The sequence below is a fragment of the Pogona vitticeps genome, chromosome 3 (assembly GCF_051106095.1).
Source record: "Pogona vitticeps strain Pit_001003342236 chromosome 3, PviZW2.1, whole genome shotgun sequence".
Classification (NCBI taxonomy): domain Eukaryota; kingdom Metazoa; phylum Chordata; class Lepidosauria; order Squamata; family Agamidae; genus Pogona; species Pogona vitticeps.
In genome coordinates this window covers 68,169,651-68,192,157 of record NC_135785.1, presented here as the reverse complement: position 1 = coordinate 68,192,157, position 22,507 = coordinate 68,169,651, and the positions used below count along the sequence as shown (strand labels likewise).

General features: G+C 38.1%; 1 protein-coding gene and 1 pseudogene across 6 annotated transcripts in view; both read left to right on the top strand.

Annotated features, from left to right (window-relative positions):
- Positions 1–22,507, top strand: part of MCMBP (minichromosome maintenance complex binding protein) — a 35,741-nt gene that overhangs the window by 8,502 nt on the left and 4,732 nt on the right. For all 6 annotated transcript variants that reach the window (XR_013543188.1, XM_072995468.2, XM_072995472.2 and 3 more), the window contains 9 exons: positions 2,597–2,638; positions 4,530–4,631; positions 5,707–5,836; positions 7,444–7,595; positions 12,507–12,607; positions 13,625–13,800; positions 15,626–15,749; positions 17,930–18,047; positions 18,904–19,069. Coding sequence is in view for 5 of the 6 variants with exons in the window: in XM_072995468.2 (XP_072851569.2) it covers positions 2,597–2,638; positions 4,530–4,631; positions 5,707–5,836; positions 7,444–7,595; positions 12,507–12,607; positions 13,625–13,800; positions 15,626–15,749; positions 17,930–18,047; positions 18,904–19,069 (1,111 nt within the window). In the remaining variant the exon portion in view is untranslated. The remainder of the gene's footprint in view (positions 1–2,596; positions 2,639–4,529; positions 4,632–5,706; positions 5,837–7,443; positions 7,596–12,506; positions 12,608–13,624; positions 13,801–15,625; positions 15,750–17,929; positions 18,048–18,903; positions 19,070–22,507) is intronic.
- LOC140706127 (U1 spliceosomal RNA) lies at positions 10,200–10,353 on the top strand (annotated as a pseudogene).

Below are 22,507 nucleotides of genomic sequence, written 5' to 3'. Positions count from 1 at the left end.
GTGGGCATTCTATATTAGTGTGCTTATTACCTTCTCTTTCCTACTCATTTAAACATACATATGTTATTAGTGCTGTCACTGCACAGATGCCTAGATATTTTTGCTTTTCCTCTTATTAACTAGTTGTTATTTGAGGCTGCCATCATTCACAAGCGTTCCGAAGTCCTTGTCCCATTTTTACATGGGACTTTTACAAAAGCAGCACATTACTCTGTTTGTGCAGAATTCTACCTTAAATGAAACTATATCCAATCACTCATCATACCTCTCAAGTCCTCTTGGATGTGTGGAATATCAGCCCCCAATTCATGCTCCTTTGTGTCTGCTTCTGATCAGAGCTAGTGGTACACACTGAATGAGCTAATGAAGTTTTGATTGTAAAATCTTGCTCCTGGAGAAGGCTGTGTGCCAAAACGTATTGAGCATTTTAAAATCAAATTAAAAGATCAGCTACATATTTTATACATCTTGGGACTTATCTCTCATTTGCATTTCTCTTACAGCACACTGTGAGGAAAAATGTTGTTCAGTTGACTCAGAAAAAAGCATTCAGAAAAAGGGCAAAATGTTTTGCTACTGTGAGATTAGCCGTCTTTAATGCTTGTTCAGTGGCATTTCTTTTTCTTAGCATCTACTCTGATGACACAGCTCATTTGACAGGAGAGCCTTGCAGTCCTTCTTAATGAGATTGAAAAGATGCTGCATGGATCCACAACTCTCACCTATTTATGTCTTTTTTTTATAAATTGGTATGTCTATGGCATTGGTGTGCTAGCCTTAGACTCACTCCTGTCTGACCTGCTTTGTATATTATAGGGCCATCTATTCTTAGAAAAATGAGGTTAGGACACAAAGCACTAGCTTGTAATGAAGCTGGTATAATTGAAGATGTGTTTTCTTTTTTATATTAATCACATTTTAAAAGTTCTGGCATCTTTCTAGAAATTACTCATTACCTTTTATTTTTATTGTTTTTGTTGTTCTAGGCACAGTCAGTCAAAATTATAATACTGTACCTAATATTGCCTTTTTTGTAACTCTAATAGTGTGATTTCTGAGATCTGCAACTGCTTATAGTACTGTGTGAAATTTCTTGATACTGTTCCCAAAGCCCTGATGACTATGGGGACGCACTAAAGTGTGTTTCATCCACAGGCAAAATGTTTTGATTGCCAGATCTCTGTATTTTGTTAGTTTTTCCAATTCTTTATTTTCAACTCTGGCATCCCCTGGAATTGCAATGTCAATGATATTATTGCTGTTGTTCTTGTTGTTTTTAGGCTATTTTTCTCCTGATAAGGGGCCCAAGGCAGCTCACAGTATTAAAAAGAATAAAATTAAAAACATATGTTAAACATTAAAAAACAATTAAGACTATACACTTAGTAAAGTACAATTTAATAATTAAGAGCAAGTGGCAGGACAAAGTTCCAAACAGAGTAGTCCTAGAACGAGCTGGAATTTTCAGCATGAACACATTACTGAAACAGCGACGTCTACGTTGGCTTGGGCACGTTGTGAGAATGGCTGATGGTCGGATTCCAAAGGATCTCCTGTATGGAGAATTAGTGCAGGGAAATCGCCCCAGAGGGAGACCACAGCTGTGATACAAGGATATCCGCAAGCGAGATCTGAAGGCCTTAGGAATGGACCTCAACAGATGGGAAACCCTGACACCTGGGCGTTCAGCCTGGAGGCAGGCATTGCATCACGGCCTCTCCCAATTTGAAGAGACCCTTGTCCAGCAGGCTGAGGCAAAGAGGAAGTCACAAAAGCAGCAAAACCAGGGAGCTGGACAGGGGACAGATTGGATTTGTCTTCAGTGTGGAAGAGACTGTCACTCTCGAATCGGCCTCCTCAGCCACACTAGACGCTGTTCCAAGTCCTCCATACAGAGCACGGTACCATAGTCTTTCGAGACTGAAGGATGCCTAACTAACTAAATGTTAGAAATTATCTTATCTTTAAAAAGTCATTCAGTCAGGGTCTCAATCATGATGGTTCTTCGGAAAAGATGGTTTTTCAGCTGTTGGCGGAAAGATAAATGGGCCAGAGCCAGCCTGATCTTTCTACCCAATGTGGCTTCCAAACTGACTTAGAATAGATTAAATTTATTAATAATAGATGAAAAACGTTCATAAGATCCAAACATTCTCCAAAAGCAGTTTTTAGAAATTCTTACAGACCAGAGGGCCTTCAGGACAGTAATCTTGATCACCTGTTGGAAGCTCGAGAGAGAGGGAGTTGTACAATCAGGATGGATTTGATTTAAATCACAATTTAAATTTTTAAAAATGGATATATTTAATGGTTTTATTTTTAAAAAATCATTTTTATTTAAATTGTGATTTAAATCAATTTTAATTTTGTCCACCCTGTGTGCGGTTGATGTCTGCTGTACCGAAAGCTTACTACAGGTACATTATGTAATAGGGCCCTTTTTGCAATTTGAAACAGTTAACATAATGCTGGTCCTAACCTTTGTTTTGAGCACAGGTACAGTTGAAGAACATATGTATGCTTGGGAACTGTTCTGTTAATCATAGAAATTGATATGAACTATTACAATGATTTTGCATTTTCTTCCTTGTAACAGGCTTTGCATTTTGGGAAGTACAGAGATGTAGCAGAATGTGCTGTAAGTGCAAATATTATAAATATAGTACTCAGTTATAAATCAAATTGAACTGTCATTTTTTTGGTTTGTCTTGTGCATTGATTGAGTAAGTGCATGGCAGGTTTTCAAAATATAGATATTGTTAATTTTGTTAAATTTAATATGCTCATCCTGTATGTGCCTTTCCCGCATTTCTCATGGAGACTACCATTGGTGGGTCATTCCTTTGATCAGTAACATAAGAAAGTATTTGTCAAACCCCTCTCTCATATATTGATGTCAAAACTCCCTTTGTCTTATCATTTAACAGTTTATGTCATTGTGTCTTTAAATCACTACAAGAATAAATGTATTTTCTTTAATAATCGTAATTTATTTCCTCTCTTCCTCTTTTGCTGCCACCAACCTTTAGATGTACCAATGTATGTGCATATTTGCTCTTTCACTCAGGCAATTGTAACACACTCCACATAATCAGTCCTCAGCTATTGAACTCAGCACCATTAAGCTTGAATACAACTAAGAATCTTTTATTAAAATAATAGTTTTAAAAGGATATTGTTTATTCCTAGGGTTTACATTCATTTAGCACAATTGTTCAATTTCTCAATTACTTATCTCCCCCCCCCCCCCCATCTTTCTCTCAGGCAGCTCTCTAATATAGAACCTGTCTTGATCTTCCTGCCAGACTCCACTTTCAGATGCTTCCAAATCTCTCCACACGAGACTGGTTCCCAGGCAGTTCCCCTCCTTTTCTAGTTTTCTCCCAGCCTGTGCGAACCATTCTTACCAACATCCCATGTTCCTCATTCACCTTTCTAACACATATTTACCAAACCATATAAACAGTTCATTTAAACATAGCTGGGCATCAGGTCATCCTTTAATAAATTGTGCCGGGGCAGAAAGATGGTACCTAATACTTACTCTATAATTAAATATGTATTTGCCAGTACATTAGACACACTTTTTAAATGCATCTAGCATTGAACAACCTTCCATTTTTACATCAAAGGCTTATATATATTCTAGAATACCTCTGTTAGTTTCTTGCCCAAAAGCCCCCCAAAAATGAAACTATTGTGGCATGTGCTTTCACACACATCAGATGTGTGAAGAAGGCTTTTGCCACAATGAATCTGTTAAGTCTTTAAGTTGTTTCTGTGAAGATTCTCACATAGTAGATCTTTAAGTTGTTATTAGACTCTTGTTTCTTTATTAACATTACTTGAAATCATTTGAGGTTTAATAATTTGTGGGACATGTAACAAAGTGTTGCACTGTGCACTGGTTGTATTTTTTCTGGATATTTTATTTCATTTTCCTTTTTTGTTTTTCTGTTCTTTCTTTAAAAAGCAATCAGCATTCAGTGAATACTGATTATATGAGTTGTTAGTAAATAGAGATTGAGTGAGTTATGTTTATAGGTGTAATTTGATTACACTATACTGGAAGTTTAAACTTGCATCCTTATTCCTATACTAACTCATATTCATATATCTGAGTGATGTGGGCATTGATGACTTAGTGCAGTTATTTTGGAAGGTAATTTCAAACCAGAATTCCAAAATCAGTTTTCTAGTTGCTGTTGTCATAGCAGTAAAATGCTAACTAGTAAATCTCAAACTTCAAATGATGCAGCTATTCATGCTGTACACAATTAAATCCTGTATTGTTTTGTTGTATAAACCAGCTGCATATCTTGCTTTATTATTTTAAATGATTACAGAATGGACTGTGTATTTTCTCTGATGAGCCAAAAACAATGGAGTAAACATGGCCCAGAGGAATTAGATATTTAATAGTATTCTGATATATTATCGGAGGTTTTGGGTAATTTTTAAAGCATTTAACATGTACTGTACATTTTAAATAATTCTAATGTTGTTGAACATTACTCAATCTATTCTAGCCTCATCATGAAATAGACTTAAATCCTAAACAAATAGTCACTGCAGACAGACAGACTTTTTACTGTGTTCCAGTGCCTGGAGAATCAGCATGGGTAAAAGAAATATCCTTTCAGTTTTTTACAATATTGTATATTGATATACAGAAAAAATATGCAGTGTTGTGGGAGGAAAATGCTGAAGATACAAATCCTTGTAATATTTGAAAGAAAAAGTTAGAATTTGTCATACTGATGTGAAAATAAAATCTGAGGTTATTTACTTTTAGATCTCTAAAAATATAATAATTGCTTTTTCTGGATAGTTCTATACAAGTACAGCAGTGATTTTGTGCATTTTAATTTAATTTCAAATTTTAATATATAATTGGGCTAAAGTATTTTGAAAATTAGGGCTCCCTCTGATATTTTTTCCAAGAATAATGTGATGAAGAGCAGTTTTGAATAAAATTACAGATTTTTGGAATTATTAGGCAAGGCATGCCAGTGGGAAATATGTTGAGTAATTGTTAAGTATCCTGGTGGGGGTTTTGAGGTTTAATATTTTAGACTTCAGATGTTACCTACCCATCCTTTCTTAGAGTTCATTAGATGGCATGGAGGTGTTTATGCAAACAGGTGATACTTCCCTGCTGCAAATAATTATGATGGTAAGTCAGAAAGGAAATAATTTAGACAGAAATCAACTCATATGAGACAGTTAGGAAATGTTTTTAGGGGCTTTTGATAACTTGACTTCTTACATCAGGAATTGTGGTGATAATGAAGCATGCATGATAAAATGAAGATGTGATTGAATAAAATCTCCGGTCTTGGGAACCAAATCTCATTTTCTCCCCATTCATATACAGTCAGTTGCGACTTGTTTAGCATTTTATTTTATTTCTTTGTACCCTTTATTTGGCTGTCCATTGCCTGCAGAAGCATTCATGAGAAGAAGATTCTCTCCATGGAATGATAAGACAATATGTATTGTAAATGGCATGTTGGATTCACACTGTGAGATGTGTGATAGAGCACAATTTTGTCTCATTTCTTTCACCCACATGTGGATGTTAACATGCAGAGTAACATTACCCACCTTTTTTAAAAGTATTTATATGCAGTCAGAGTATCAGATGAGATTGTATTGGTTAACTCTACAATTCATGAATGAAATTGTCCTTAATTTAAAATGTACGCCTATACTAGCATGAGTCAAGCTCGAGTTTGCCCTTCAACTTCTTACACACCAAGTCGCCACAAGAGGAGTTATGAAGAAGATGAAGATATGGAGTTACACCCTTCTAAACAAAGAGAACAACACCTGGGTATCAGCTGAGATGCTAATCATCATTTTCTTTAAAATGCAATGTTTTTTCAGAATTCATATATGCCTGACCCAAATGCTTTAGAGTTTCATGCCTTAACAACTTAAGAAAAATGTTTTCATTTCCTTGATTTGTGAAATTACCAGTTGGAATTCAGTCAAATTTTGTGTCACATATGGGAAATTACCCAGGTAGCATGAGTGTCCTCTTACCCCAAAAGTCTTGAAGAGGTGTGGGACTGTCACTGTCTCATGGTGCTTATATCCTTGCAGAACTTATCTGCCCAGCCACAGCCAAAAGCAATGCTAGATTATATGGTACTTCAACTGGTACAGCAAGGGTTTTGGGTTTCCCATCATGCTATGCACAGGCAAGGAATTAGATTGAGAGCAGTGTCAGAAGGAGGTACTTTTCCAACCTCACATACAGTGGTGCCTCGCATTACGACATTAATTCGTTCCAGCAAAATCGCTGTAGAATGAAAATGTGGTAATGCGAAATTAAAAAGCCCATAGAAACGCGTTAAAACCCGATTAATCCGTCCAGCGAAGATCCTCCATAGCGCGGCCATTTTCGCTGCCTGTGCAGCGAGGAATCCATCCCAGAAAAGAGCGGGGAGCCATGTTTTTTACCCGGCGGCCATTTTGAAACCGCCGATCAGCTGGCCGAAAATCATCGCTTTGCGAGAATCGGTTCCCGAAGCAGGGAACTGATCATCGCAAAGCGAAATTCCCCCATAGGAAACATTGTTTTGTGATCGCAAAACCTTCAACATAAAGCGATTTCATTGTAAAACAGAGCACTCATAATGCGAGGCACCACTGTACTCCATTAAAGCCTCTCCTGAACTGCTTACCTAAATGCACCAAGATTCTCCCCGCCCAGCATGGGTTGGATTGTGAGCTAGGAAGCTGAAGTAGGTATTGCTTAGAATTTTGTGCTCTAGCCAAGTTCATGATGCTCAGAAGAGACGGGGGTGGGAGTGGGTTGCTAGTTGGAGAAGAGAGCAGGAAAATTTCTTTTTACCCACCTCTTTTTAATGTTTTCTAGATATAGGCCTATAATGTTGAAACACTAGCTATAATCATTGAGCTGCTATGTTAATACAGCACTTGTGGTATTACATTGCTTGCTGGAGCTATAGGACTAAAACACCAAAGTGACAGACTTTCATCTTACAGTTTTTATATGTCAACATTTCAGCTGTTGCCTACATTTTTTGTGGGATTCTGGAATAACAACAAAAATACAACACAGGTTTAACCTATCTGTGTTATATTTATTGTTTTAAAAAGTTGAGATAAAGCTATTTTGTGGCAACCTAGAAAGAAAATAAGTCAAAAGTCTCCCTTAATGCATATTTTGTTCTTGTGGTTCAGTATATTTTACAAGAGCTAGTTAGTTCACAAGATTGGCATAAATGCAGTGGTTTCTGTCCCTCATGATGTACCAACTCACACAACTGGCACACAATGAGGGATACAAGTGGTGACTTCTTAACTAGCACAATTTGCCACTTAATTTATCAGCAAGATTCAGGGCAACTTTCAAATGAAGGCAAAAATTTATGGGAGATTTTGGAAATTTTCTTTTATTCAACTTGACAGGAAATATATCCGATATTCATGGGAGCGGAGAGCCAAAGAGATTAGAGACAGAAGCTTCTGCAAGACGTCAGATGATCTCCTTAAACTGCTCACCTCCTTTAGATTTAAATTTTCCACTCCCAGGAGAAAAAGGTCCTGCATGTCTTGTGAAGGTAATAAGTTGTGTAAGCACTAAATATCAAAGTAATGTTACCTTTTGTATATGTTAATCTATGGATGAAAGTTAAAACCTGAACTTGGGGTATTTATGCTTAGTTACAGTGATCAAATTTAATCTTCTATCTTATTAATTCACGCAGACATATATTGTATATTAGTAAGTTAGATGCAATAGTAACTTCAGAGCTTTACATAATCCTTAAAATAAGTTCTGTTATTCAAGGCAGCGGCAATCTATTTTATGCTGTGGTGGAGGACACTGAGAAATTCCATTTCTCTGTAGCTTCAGGTGTGGTCATATGCACATATACTTGAGAATTAGAGCATGTTTGCTTTATTCAGAGGTGGCTGCTTTCCATGAGTGAGAGCAGCATTGTCATTTGTTCAATTTACTTTGAGCCATATAGCCATGCAGTTAAAATATGGTGATGGTGTCATCATCTGGTGGCAAATTTAGCAATGGATGCCATATATCTGTGCATGTGTGTATATATGTTTATGTATGCATGTGAATTTTAAAAAGCACGTCTGCTTTAAAACAAGGTTTGCATGGAGCATGTGCCCTGTTTGAAAGTGAAATTGCTTGTGTAAAAGTGTACAGAGGGTTGCTACCACTACACTACTGAACTGTGGAAGGATGCACATTTCAGAGTTCATAATGTTCACCCTGGCTTATTTCTCTTCTTTTCCAGATGAAGATAAGAAGTTGTAGAAGTAGTTTGAACGCAATCACATATTTATTGCTACTTAGGACAAGAGTTAAGACTAGAGATGGGGGTATTCGTATACGAATATCCCTCCACAGGTGAAGATAACGAGGGTCCAGCCCCATGGTGCCGGATGGTCCGCTCACCGATCTGCTGCTCCCACGGGCTCCATGCTAGTGTCCTATCCCTTTGTTCTTGAAGATCAGTGAGCCACTCTTTGACCTGGCAGAGAGGCTTGTCATCCCACCTTCTGCCAGGAGTGGCTAGCAAATCTTCAGCAAAGAAGCAATAGGATGCTAGTGTGGAGTCCGCGGCAGCAGCAGATTGGTGAGTGGACTGTCCGGCACCATGGGGCCGGACGCTTGTTACCGTATTTTTTGCTCCATAAGACGCACCTGACCTTAAGACGCACATAATTTATAGAGGAGGAACACAGGGAAAATATATTCTGAACCAAATAGTGTAATAAAATATTTAATAAACTATAACAGAATAACATTTGAACTATGTAAAGTGAACAGCAGTCAACAGTGGCATTAATATAGACCATTATCAGCCAGCGATAAGACCTATACCACTCTACCTATATTTTACATTTCCTTTCATCCACCTTCTCCCCATGCTTATAGAAATGTCTCAATGACAGATGAGATTGTTGTGCAACTCTGCCCAGCTACAGCTCAAGCCTATATTAAGTTAGAAATGGTTTGTCTGATTTGGCACTGCATTGAGAGGTCCCTTTTAGTTGTGTGGAGGATAAATAGTGGAATTAAATTATTTAACAGTTGGTTTTCCTTAATTTACTTTAGGTTATGCAAAAGAACAGCAACACAAAGCTTAACCTGATCCCATTCACCAGCAGTAGCACATGCTCAGCATAAGACCAAATCTCCATTTTCCGACATAATTGAACATTTATAGCATGTGAGGCACAACAGGTTAGGCCACACAAAGCCATGAACAATGTTTTTGATGAGCCAAAAAAATTGAATACAAACTATAGTAGCTGAAATCAGGAAGCAGGTACTGTAATCCAGTTAGAAGTCACGAGGCACAGTTAGTTTCCTTGCTGCAACACCCTTTGGAAATACATTCTCTATTAGATGCCCAGAACTAGTTGAAAAGTTTGCAAGTTGAATCCAAATTTCCCATTGAAATGCATTGAAAATTAATTAATGCATTTTTATGGGGGGGGGAGGTCAGAAACTTTTAAAAATTTAAAAGAAAGTCACTTACCAGGTACTGTAGACTGAGCCTTGCTCTTCACAGTGCCTTGGTAGACCCTAGAACAGCCAAAAAAGAGCCCCAAACAGCTAAAAGCCAGCATGCAGCCGACAGACAGCAGCCACTTTGTACTCTTCTCCACTCCTGCTCCTTTCCCCTCCCCTCTCCACCTAACAGCTGATCGGCACTGGTCTGAACACTTCCTAGACAGCTTTTAAAGCAAGTATGCACGTTTCTACACAAGCAGGTTTCAACTCATACGGAGCACCTTTTCACCCAAGCACTAACCCCAAACAAACAGCTTTTAAACTAAATTCTACATTTTAAAATGACAATACTAGGCAGTCCCAGGTCTCTCTCCCAGCTCTCTAACTGCTTGGACTAGCAAGGAAGCAGACAAGCAGCCTCTTCACTAACTGAAAGTTTGAATTTCCCCGCTTTCCCTGCCTTTGCCGCATATTAGGTATGCTAATATCTGTGCACTGGAGGATTGTGGGGGGAACATCCAGCCCCTGTGGGGCACCCCAAAACACTGAGTAGCTCTCTTGGCCTCTTTCAGGACTGGGGCTGTGCAGCCCTGTTCTGATCAGGAGGTGCAGCCAGGGAGTCACCATGACTTTGGGGGACAGGGCACAGAAAGGGGCAGGAGGTTCAGAGGCCATTCCAACTCATACCTGGCAGGGGAGATACCATGATCATCAAAGTAGTTTTCCAGGGTGAGGCTCATCTATTGCACCTTGGATGTGCTGACCCCTGTGATTTTCCTAAATATGGGAAAATCAACTGCCTAAGTGGGGGACTGTGTTTGTAGTTTCCCCTGGTTTTTCTAGAATTACTCTTTCCCCTTTTGTCCTTGGCTGTTTTCACTGCCTGCTGCCATAGGCCTGTTGGCCTTGCTGGTTTTCCAAGTGGGCTCCAGGAAGCAGATCCTAGAAAGCCAGCAGTGCAGAGGTCCAAACAGCAAGCACTCTCTGGTGCTAGTTCAGAGGCCTCCCAGCATGACTGGGGAGCTTCTGGGTGGTGGTGGTTGAACCCCCCTTTTACTGTATTCGTCCCATAAGACGCACATACTTTCTCCCCCACTATTTGGGGGGGAGTGCGTCTTATAGAGCAAAAAATACGGTATCTCCACCTGTGAGGGGGTATTCATATTCATATATAAATACGAATACCCCCATCTCCAGTTAAGACATTTGCATTTTACTCTGTAAAGCAGAAGCTGAATTTCATGTGATCTGTGTACTGCATACAGCCTTTACACCATTTTTAATGGTACACTAAGATTGCATAGAGATATAACTTTTTTAAAAAGCCGCTGAAAATTGGAAGCATTATTGAAAATAGGCAGTAAGTATTCCCAGTCATTTCTCTGTCTTTGTAATTGCTATTTTATGCTTATGTAAGCTACTAGAACTTATTTAATGATTAAATACTTTGTATTGCCTTTATTTTTCTTTAAAATTGTTGTTTTGTACCATAATTGACTTAATTTATTAAAATAGTCTTCAGAGAGAAGTCTTTAATCAGCTTCCTTCCTTAATTAGCAAATGTTTATTGTTTCCTCTTACAGGATTTGGTGGTGAAGGACTGTATAGCCATCAGAGAATCACATAGATGCCTAAACAGTCCCTACTCACTGAGTCATGTGAAAGGAAAAACAGTTGCCAATGTATATGGATTGAAGACTTCTAATGGAAGACATGCGTATTTGGATAAGGCAAAAAAAAAATACAGAATGTTTCTTTAAAAAAAACTAAATACCGTATTTAATCACTAAATAAGATTAAATAAACATAAGATATTTAGTTCAAAGCAGAGAAAACAAATGGGAAGCTGTGCTGTAGATTTTCAGCAATTGTGGTGGCAGAGGTACAGCCTTTAGGATGACAGCCAATCTGAAATTTGGACATTATCCCTACAAAAAGATTGCTCACTGCTTAAGAGCAGTGCCTTGACTTAAGAACGAAAAACAGCCAGTACGGATTAAATCCGTTCCAATACGGATTAAGTTCGTAAGTGGAGGTATCACTGTATGCAGATTTTATTATAGAGATGAGGGTCTGAAAGTGAGCGTGTTGGCTTTCTGAATAGATTATGCTAGGAAGACCCGAACTGTTCCCATGCATTTTTTGGAAATCTGAGATTAGTAAAAGTGAGAAGTGGATGTTGTTTTGTGCAGTGTGGTGATAATCTCCATTTCTGACATCATTCATTTGGTCAACAAATTATTAAAATACTTAGACTTAGATCATCGTCTTAACATTCTCAAACATACATCTCAGTCTATGTTTATATGGTAAGCTAGCATGAAAATATTTATTGAAGAATAACAGAGACACTATGGTATATTTATGACGTTTGTCAGACCCCATAGAGGAAAATATGTCTCAGAATGTATGTGGGGTTGGTGTTGGGTTGCTTGAGGTGGTGGTGGTTGTTTCTAATTTGTTTGCTAATGATTGATTATGGTTAAGCTTATTTGCTAGGATGCTTCAATAAATAGTTGTTAAAAATTAACAACACTCAAGGTTCATATATCACCAGAGAAACCAGGTTAGCATGTGAGCCCAAGGTTCATAATGGGTTGTCTCCATAATGGTTTCATGTGGATAGAGTGGGGAAAAGGACCTTCTCTGTTGTGGCACTCACCTTGTGGGAGAGCCTTCCCACTAAGTTCAATATAGAGTGTTCTGTTGCCAGCTGAGGACATACATGTTTGGCCATGCATTTTCTTGATCATATGCTAATCAGCTATCCCTTGTGAATTGTTGATTTCAGTGAAACATTTTATTGCTTTATTGCCTTTTAATGGATATCTTATTTGAATTTTTTTACTTTATAGGAATTTCCATATGCAAATAGTATATAAAATAAATGAATGAATAAATGCACGGTACTTTATCCCTACATCCAAACACATTCACTTTTACTGATTATATTCTTTTTCACTTAAAAATATTATTTCTATGGTAGATATATGAAAACGGGGATAGTTTCAAGGTGAACGACATTCTTGAAGTCTATGGGATTTTATCTGTTGATCCTGTCCTGAACATAGTAAACAACGAGGAAAGGTACTGTTTTAATGTCATAGGTGACAACTGTGAGCTGCTTTGGGGGTCCTTTCTGGGAGAAAGGCAGCCTAGATATGAAATAAATAAAATAGATTTTTTAAAAATGATTTTAAAAGGCTTGTGCTCTGGATAGAATGACTAAAACCCTGTTGCTTAGCATAGTAAGTTGTGTAAAGTAGGCCCATAAATTTAATGGAGGTTTGGTGAGTCAACTCCCCCATAAGTTCCATTGATTCAAATGGGTTAATTGTAATCACAGTTTATTTTAGCGTAGTAAGTCGCAACTGGAATAGGCCCATTTGAATCAATGGAACTTACGGAGGACTTGCCTCACCAAATCCCCACTGATTCAGTGGGTCCACTGTAGTGCAACTTACTATGCTAAGCAACAGTATTTCAGTAAGAAGAGTTAGTTGAGAATAAAAGTTGGCTTTATTTCTCTTTTAATTTAAAGGCATTGATTCTGACTCTCATAAACCATGCCATTGAGGTGCAGTATTTCCCCAGCCACTTGAAAATATGCTGTATCTTCACCTCTCTTTTTTCCAGTCTCTCTTTTGTATGCAGTGTTGTGAAAAATTTCCAAGCAGGCTTTTTTTCTTTCATGTAGTTGATGCACCACCCTGTCCCTGAACATATACTGTAGCATGGTGGTGTGTTAAGGATAGTATCTCACCTTGTTGACCAGTCGTTCCCAACCTTGGGTCCCCATATATTCTGAGACTAAAATTCCCAGAAGTCTTCACCACTATCTGTGCTGGCCAGGATTTCTGGGAGTTGGAGTCTAAGAACCTCTGGGCACCCAGGGTTGGGAACCACTGTTGTAGACCTTGTGACAACTTTGAATCTAGTAAGCTTAATTCATCATGTTGTGATTGAAACCTGGTAGGAATTCCCTTCCTGGTGGTGTATTTTGTTTTCTTTTTGTCTTACTTCAGGAATTCTGTATATAATTCACATATGGAAACTTTGTAGTTACATGGAGCATGTGTAAATTCACTTGTTTTCTTCCCCTAGGGAAAATTCTTCATCTCCAGTGGAATCTATGGATTGTATGGACACAATAGAAGAACAGAGAGTCCACAGTCCACCAGCCTCATTAGTTCCCAGAATCCATGTGATTTTAGCACAGAAACTTCAACACATAAATCCATTGTTGCCTGCCTGCCTTAATGAAGAAGAAAGCAAGAGCTGTACGTATTTATTCTGTTATGGGGAATATTACCTCATCATTGTTGAATATCTGCACTCAACTTTATTACTTCGACTTCCTTATTCACAAAGAAGTCTATTTTTCCAGGGTTCTACATTGTTAAAATTCAACATGAACTCATTTATTTTAGAAAGAAGACTTGGGAATAGTTCCACAATGATATTTGTAGTGGGATTCCTTGTTTATTTAAAAAATATGACTACAGTGGTGCCTAGCATTATGATGTTAATTCGTTCCAGCGAAATCACTGTAGAACGAAAACATCGTAAAGCGAAATTAAAAAGCCCATAGAAATGCATTAAAACCCGATTAATGCGTTCCTCTGGGCTTGAAACTCACCGTCCAGCGAAGATCGTCCATAGCGCCATTTTCGCTGCCGGTGCAGCGAGGAATCCATCCTAGAAAACAGCGGGCAGCCATTTTTTTTACCCGGCGGCCATTTTGAAACCGCCGATCAGCTGTAGGAAAATCGTCGTTTTGCGAGAATCTGTTCCTGAAGCAGGGAACCGATCATTGCAAAGCGAAAAAACCCCATAGGAAACATCATTTTGCGATCGCAAAAACTCATCGTTATGCAATTTCATCGTAAAATGGAGCGCTCGTCTTGCAAGGCACCACTGTATATTTCAGCTGCAAGTTAATAGTTGGTTAAAAGAGAGAGAGAAAAGGAAAATGCTAATTCTGTAGTAGAACAACCGATGCCCATCTCATGTAGGAACAAGTGAGACTCTGATCAATACTTATCTAATAAACAATATGAAATATGCAAACACATATTGAATATGGAAGAAGAAACCATGATGCAAAAAGTTAGAAAGGCAGGTTGCTATAAACTATCATGCCTTTGATTTTAAACTTTGAGCTTGATGTTCCCTAATGGCACTTGTGTTTCTAAAGCTTATATCGTTTGTAAACATAGCTGTGGCTCATTTCAGCAAACTGAATTTGGCAAAGATTATTTATATACATTTGGCTCAAAAAAAAATCAATTTCACATAATGAAGATTGGTTATAAAGTAGGATTTACACCACAACTCCCAGAAACCCTGACCAGCTAAAGGCTTCTGGGAATTCTAGTCAAGAACACCTGGGTTACCCAAGGTTAAGAACCACTGTTCTAGAACATCAAATGTTGCATTTCGCATATTTCCCAAGTAAATCTCAGAAAAGGTAGCTATTTCTTTCTCCAATATAGAATGATGTTTAAAGATAGTACAACTGGAGTCATGTTTGCAGATTGCTACTAGAGAAATACTTTTTTCTGTTCCAGGATGCACACAATTTAGTTGTGCATCCTAGAATTGCAAAAGTAAGTCTTTGTCAGTAACAGACTAGTGATGAATAATATTCCCATTGCACAGGCAGAGTTAGGCAACAGGATTTTGTCATATATAGATTTTTCCCCATGTGTGTGTGTATATATATATTCCTGTGCAATATGTTTATCATCAGAAGAGATACATATATAGCAATAATTGGCACTGGATTTTCTTTCAGAATTGTGTTGATTTTGAAATCCAGATTACAAGTGATATGATACATATATGATCTTTTCAAAAACAAAACCCAATTATGTTGATACTCTGTTAAAATAGTAATGGCCTGGATTGAGAAAATTCACCCCAACTGTGAAACAAATTTCAATATTCTGAAGTTGTCAGGTAGACAAAATTGGAATAGACTACCTTTTGACTGACGTGGAACCATATTTTATGTTGCCTCTCCTCTTCTGATTGCATGCAAGAACCATGTTTGACACAGAGGTTGTGATATTTCTGACAGCTGTCTATTGTTATCTTTATTAGTTGTTTCTAGTTTCATGTCTGAACTATCACCAGTCAGAGCAGAGCTTCTTGGCTTTCTCACTCATGCCTTCTTAGGAGACAGTTTGGTTGCTGAGTACCTTATATTGCATCTCATCTCCACAGTGTAAGTAGCAAAGTCACCTGTTAAGAATATTTTGGGTTTGATTCTTTTTTCTTCTGCAAATCAGAATGCTCTTTCTGTGTTTTGAAGGTCTCTGACTCATTGGATCATTTATTTTGGGATAACAGGGAAGGAAGTGACTTTTGCTAATCCCTTCTCCTTTGCAATTCATCATGGCCTCCAAAATATTTACTGAAGATTTGGTATCCTCAGGAACAGTGTGATGGTTACACTTGGTATTGGTGGAAAAATGAGCTGAAATCCTCCCCATCTCTCTTTGTGAGTCGTCAGCTGGAGAATTCTAGTCAGGAAGTGCCCCAGTTCTTGTTGCATACTCAGTTCAACTGATTGCTTTCAAACCAGGTTTTTTTTTTTACAAAGACTTCACACATATCTCATAATTGCTCTCAATCTGAGATTGATTCCTACAGATTCAGGTAGCGGGCTCAGGCTGACTCATTCTTCCATCCTACCAATGTTGGTAAATAAGTACCCAGTTTCGGCGGGGGGCAGGGGGCAAAGTGTTGTTTGCATAATTATGTTGTAAACTGTTCAGAGGGTACTCTAGCACTAGGGTGTGGTATATAGGTTGAAGGAACAACAAATTTAATACATAGATAGAGACTGGTTATTATTAGAGTAATTCTGTCAGGAGTCCAGAATTAATTACACCAATACCAGTGAACATTCAAACACTTCTGCTGAATCAGCCTTGTATTTACTATTTGCCTGGTAGTTAAAGATGACCAAGAATTTTAGGCTGGCAAGTGAGTGAACAGGCTCATAGAAGCAGAGAATGTACTTTTTCCACTTGGCCACCGGAGGCCCATCTGGTACTCCTACAATTTTGAAAAACCCTTGTGTGACTTTAAAGATTGACAGGGTTCATTTGGCATAAGTGTTTGTGCGCCATCAGATGCAGTTGAATATAAGCAGATTTGGTGCTGAGATCCATTTCCAACTGCAAAGGATTCATATACAGTCTTTTCTTATAGAAGAACCCAGAAAACATTAAATCATTCTTACATTAAATCATTATACATTGTTAGCACCATTTCTAAAGTATGTGTTACAACTGATTGATTATTTGCTTATGCAGGAAGTGGACAGTTGGGAATCCTGAAGAGGATACGCGGTTGTGCTAGTGTTTCTTGCAAACCATTTTTAACAGTCTGGGTTTTTGTGTTTCATATATTTTGCCTTCCAATATTAATCAGGAAAGAGCAATCAATTCTGAAATCATATGTCTTTCATGCTGCTCATCAATTAAAACAGAGGATTATCACAAAAAAATAAAAGCCAGCAGTATGACTTCCCTTTGTTCCAGCACTTCAAACCAGTCCATCATTACTTGCTAGGCCCCCAGAATTCCACTTGTAATACAGTATCAGCCCCTGAAGTCAGTTTCCATAGCTACATTGTCTTTAATACAGTGGGGTCTTGACTTGAGAACTTAATCAGTATTGGAAGGCGGTTCTCAAGTCAAAACGTTTGCAGGTCACATCTGCATTTCCCATAGGAATGCATTGAAAACCATTTGATCCGTATCTGCTCTTTTCTGTCCATAGAAACTAATGGGAAGCTGCTATTCTGCCTTCGACCACTAGAGGGGGATATTTTGTTTCTTTTTTTCTTAGGTCAAGAAAGGTTCAGGGAAGGCAGGGAAAATACAGTCCAGGCAGTACAGTACCAGTCAGTCTGAAGACTGTCTCCCAATCCACTCTCTAAACGCTGGGAGGAGTGAGGAAGCAGACAGGCACCCTTTTCACTGGCCAACAGTTAACTGAAAGTTCAAATTTTGCACTTTCCCTGCCTCCCACGTGGTTTTTTTCAGTTCTTAACTCAAATCTAAGTATGTAAGTCAGGTCAATATTTTCCTATGAGAGTGGTTCTTAAGTCAAAATGTTCTTAACTCGAGCCGTTCTTAAGTCAAGACCCCACTGTACTCCTGTCATCTTCACATGAAGCTGAGCTACCTCTTAGTGAATTTTAGACATATCTACTGTAAAACAGAAGTTAACTTTTGATAATTGTGTTGAGAAGGGGGAGATTCAAATGTTCTGTTGGCATGAGATCCCTTGTCAGTGCTCAAAAGCATGAAAGCATTATTAAGATGCCATTTACTTATTGTAGTCAGTCTATTATTCTCAAACTGCTTAACTGCTCTGTTGTGTGTTATCTAGCTATGCAAGAAGAGATGTCCTTCCTCTGGGAAAATTCACAGTCAACCTAAGTGGCTGTCCAAGAAATAGTGTCTTCACAGAGCACATATACCGTATTATTCAGCAGCTTGTTCCTGCAGTAAGGATTACATTTATATGTTTTGTAGAATAGCTGATTATGTGGTGGTTCAGATATGTGGATATTTTGCTCTGGTAACGATTTGTGCTTCTGCTTGAATGTTTTAGTGTACAACAGCCAATATGGAAACATTTCAAGAAAAGCAGCTACCAGCTTTCCTGCAATAATTTTGTTCTGATGATTTGATATGTGTATATTCTTCTCTACTCATTATTTTCTGGTCATGTGTGCCTGAAGGCCTATACCATCTGTATGGTATTTTGAGGATGATGAGCACATGTGCTGTCCATTAATAACAGTTGGCCAGCCAGTGCTGCTTTTCTAGATCATATTAATAAGTGTTTTACTTCCTGTGTGGCTCAAGGAGATTTCTTGTGTGAACTGCCACCACTCCATTAATCTGACTGGTTTATTTTCTGGTATGCTCAATTTCTAGGTCACGGTGCCCCTTTGCAGAGGCAGAAAGCAAATGTATGAAGAATGTTATAAGATGCTGTTCTGTCATATAGTAATTCTCCATGATTCTGTATGACACTTTTAAGTGCTTAAGGCCAATGTGATTCATATTAATGTGGAGCCTTAAGCAGAACACAGCACATATATATATGATTCCATCTTATTAAACTGTTCTGCAAAAATCTTAATAAGATTATTTCCTTATACAACTGTGTGATGTTTTCCTGGTTGCTATTTGCAGCTGTATGAACCTCTCCTCTGAAATCTTTTATCGTTACCTGCTAGTTGTTTTATCTTTGCCTACTAGCTCTATTTGTTTTGCTAGTGAACTAGAATAGGCTTAGTTGTCTAGGGACACTTGCTAGCTTGAGAACTGAAGACTGTTCGTTTTTCTTGGCAGTCGTATCGTCTGCAAATGACCATAGAGAACATGAACCGCTTACAGTTCAACCCGCACAAGGACTACACAGCGAATCGTTTGGTTAGTGGAGTACTACAGCTGGCAAACAATACATCCCTTGTCATAGATGAGACTTTGCTTGAGCAAGGACAGCTTGACTCAAGAGGTTGGTATTCCAGTGTTTTGCCATGTTCCAATATAAAGCTCACACATTATAGTAAGAAAGTCTGCATATGTAATATTGTTTAATTATTTTCTCACTTCAGAGTTGAAACATTAGTTGGGAATGTTTGTTTATGTATATATAAATGACACCCTCAGTGAGCTGGAGCAATAATGACTCTCTCTGTGTGTGAGTGCGTTTGTGTGTGTGTGTTGTAGTGTAGTGTAGTGTATAATATTACATTAAGACTGAACAGAAACAGAGTTAAAAAAACACTCACAAAATGAAAGTCTTTACTACCCATTGAAAACAAAATGAGGATAGAATCAATCTTGTCTGCCTCTGGAGCTTATTCCACAGTTGCTTCTGAAAATGTAGTTGAATATTTGGCTGTAGCCTGTAAATTTAAAGCTCACCATCTGAGAAGACATTATATAAAAGGAAAGGAGACAGTGTTTCATTGGGACAAATGTAAAAGGTAAAGGTTCCCCTTGACAATTTTTGTCCAGTCGTGTCCGACTCTAGGGGGCGGCGCTCATCCCGCTCTTCAAGCCATAGAGCCAGCGTTTGTCCGAAGACAATCTTTCCGTGGTCACATGGCCAGTGTGATTTAGACACGGAACGCTGTTTCCCTTCCCACCGAGATGGTACCTATTTATCTACTCGCATTTGCATGCTTTCGAACCGCTAGGTTTGCGGGAGCTGGGACAAGCAACGGGCGCTCACTCCGTCGCGTGGATTCAATCTTACGACTGCTTGGTCTTCTGACCCTGCAGCACAGGCTTCTGCGGTTTAGCCCACAGTGCCACCACGTCCCTTCTGGGACAAATGGAATGGCCCTATTTCTCATTTCTTCTCCATCTTCTGCAGCCTGCTGGTATGCCTTCCAATAGTCAAAGTCTTTGTGGAACTGATATTTTAGCAGGACTGGTGAACTTATTCTTCATCCCATTTTGTCTCCCTCAGCTGCAGCCACAATGAATTAAAATTGATGATTCCTTGTTTAAAAAATCAAAAAATTGGATTTTTAAAATTTATATCAGATTTTTTAAAAATTTAAATCACATTTATTTCAGTGAAATGCTTTTAAAGGAAAAATCTATCTAAAGATAGTTTTCTATTTAATATACGTTATAGTTCAAAGTTTATTTAGCATGAAATAGTACTTAATGTAGCATGAAAATATTCATGCAATATTTACATTTTTGGTACACCAATTCAATTAATCTAAATTATCCAAGCTGAGATAGCATGCATTTTTTCATAGTAAAAATGGTATAAAATAAACAAAATTCAGGAAAAGATCTCATTCCCATTGTTTTTCTGCAAATCTATGTACAAGCAATGAACACAATGGTGTTTAAGCAAAGTCAAGGATATGTATGCTATATAATGTCATTGTTTTAGTTAAATAAAACAATTTAAGTAGTTTCAAACATTAAAGATTTTAACTACCAGCAAGAATAAATATTTACATTTAAAAATCATGATTTAAATCTAGTCTTATTGATTAGTGATTTAAGTCATGATTTAAATCAACTTGATTTAAATATAATTCACCCTGCTGCAGCCTGTTAGAAATCTGGTTTGGAAACTGTAAATGGAAGGAGAATTACTATTTCTTTTTCATGGAGACATTTAGGATATAAGCTACAGTATTCTGTTCTTATTATGTATCAAGCCTAGATTCATTTCATTGTAATTGAATTTATTGGAGATATAAACAGTGATTGATTTCAAAGGAAGTAAAAAGCAGAGTGTAGCCAGTCACATGATATGCTGGATTTTAGGAAATTCAATTTTAATAAAATCAGAACCATCATAAGTTAGGTCCTCTGGTAGGAGATCCTAACAAGAAAAGGAGTCCAAGATGGGTGAGAGTTTCTCAGAAAGGAAATTCTAAAAGCATAGCTACAAATAATTCCAACAAGGGTGGAAAAAGGTGGAAGACAGCCAAAAAAAAAAAAAGGCCAAAGTGGCTTCACAGAAAACTCAGCAAGAATCTGAAACGAAAAAAACAATCTTCAGGAACATGCGTAGCAAAAGATAGAGGAAAGAAATAGTAGCTCAGCTATTGAATGGGATAGGGGAAATGGTAACAGATGACAAAGAAAAGGCAAAAGTGCTCAGTTCTTACTTTAGTTCTTTTCTCCCCCAAAAAGATATTCTATTACGCACCCACCCAGGCATATGGGGGATGTACAGATGGATGGGACAGGATTGAAGTTTAGGATTGATAAACAAATAAGCAAGGAATACCTTATTACTTTGAACAAGTTCAAATTTCCAGGGCCCAATGAACTGCATCCAAGAATATTGAAGGAACTAAGCTAAAGAACCCTCAAAACCACTATTTTTTTCTTGAAATCATGGAGGATGGATGAACTGCTAGATGACTGGAGGAGGGCTAGTATTGTCCCTACCCTGTATTCAAATGGGAGGAACCTGGGAACTACAGATCAGTCCCAAGGAAAATTCTGGAGCAGATTATAAAGCGGTCATTTTGCAAGCACCTTGAAAACAATGCAGTAATAACCAGATCCAACCTGAATGCATCAAGAACAAATCCTTCCAGACTGATCTTATATCATTTTTTGATTGAGTAACCTCCCTGATAGATGGGAATGCTGTAACTGTAATATATCTTGACTTCAGGAAAGCCTTTGACACAGTGCCCCATGATATTCTGATCAGCAAGTTAACTAGGTGTGGGATGGATACAAAGTTGGTTACAGAATCATACTCAGAGAGTGCTTATCAGTGGCTCCTCCGCAGACTGGGAGATGGTAACAAGTGGGGTACCATAAGCTCAGTCTTGGGTACAGTGTTCTTCAACATTTTTATTAATGATTTGGATGAAGTGGTGCAGGGAATGCTTATCAAATCTGCATGTGACACAAAATTGGATGGAATAGCTAATACTCTGGAAGACAGAAATAAAGATCTTGATAGGCTTGAACACTGGGCTGAAAACAACAGAATGAAATTTAACAAGGGAAAGTGCAAAGTTTTACACCTGGGGGGAAAAAACAAATACACATTTATAAGGTGGAGGATACTTGGCTCAGTAATACTATGAGGAAGAAGGATCTTGTAATGGTTGCAGATCATGAGCTGAACATGAGCTAACAGTATGATGTGGATTTTAAAAAGGCAAATGCTATTTTACATTGCATTAACAAGTATAGTCTTTAAATCCCATGAGTTACTAGTTCCCCTCTGTTTGGCAGTGGCTAAGCCTCATCTTGAGTAAGGTATACAATTGTGGACACTGCATTTTAAGAAGGATACCGAAAAACTGGAATAGGTTCAGAGGAGGGCAACAAGGATGATCAGGGGACTGGAAACCAAGCCCTGTGAGGAAAAACTGAAAGAACTGGCCATGTTTAGCCTTGAGAAGATTGAGGAGAGATATGATAGCAATCTTCAAATACTTGAAAG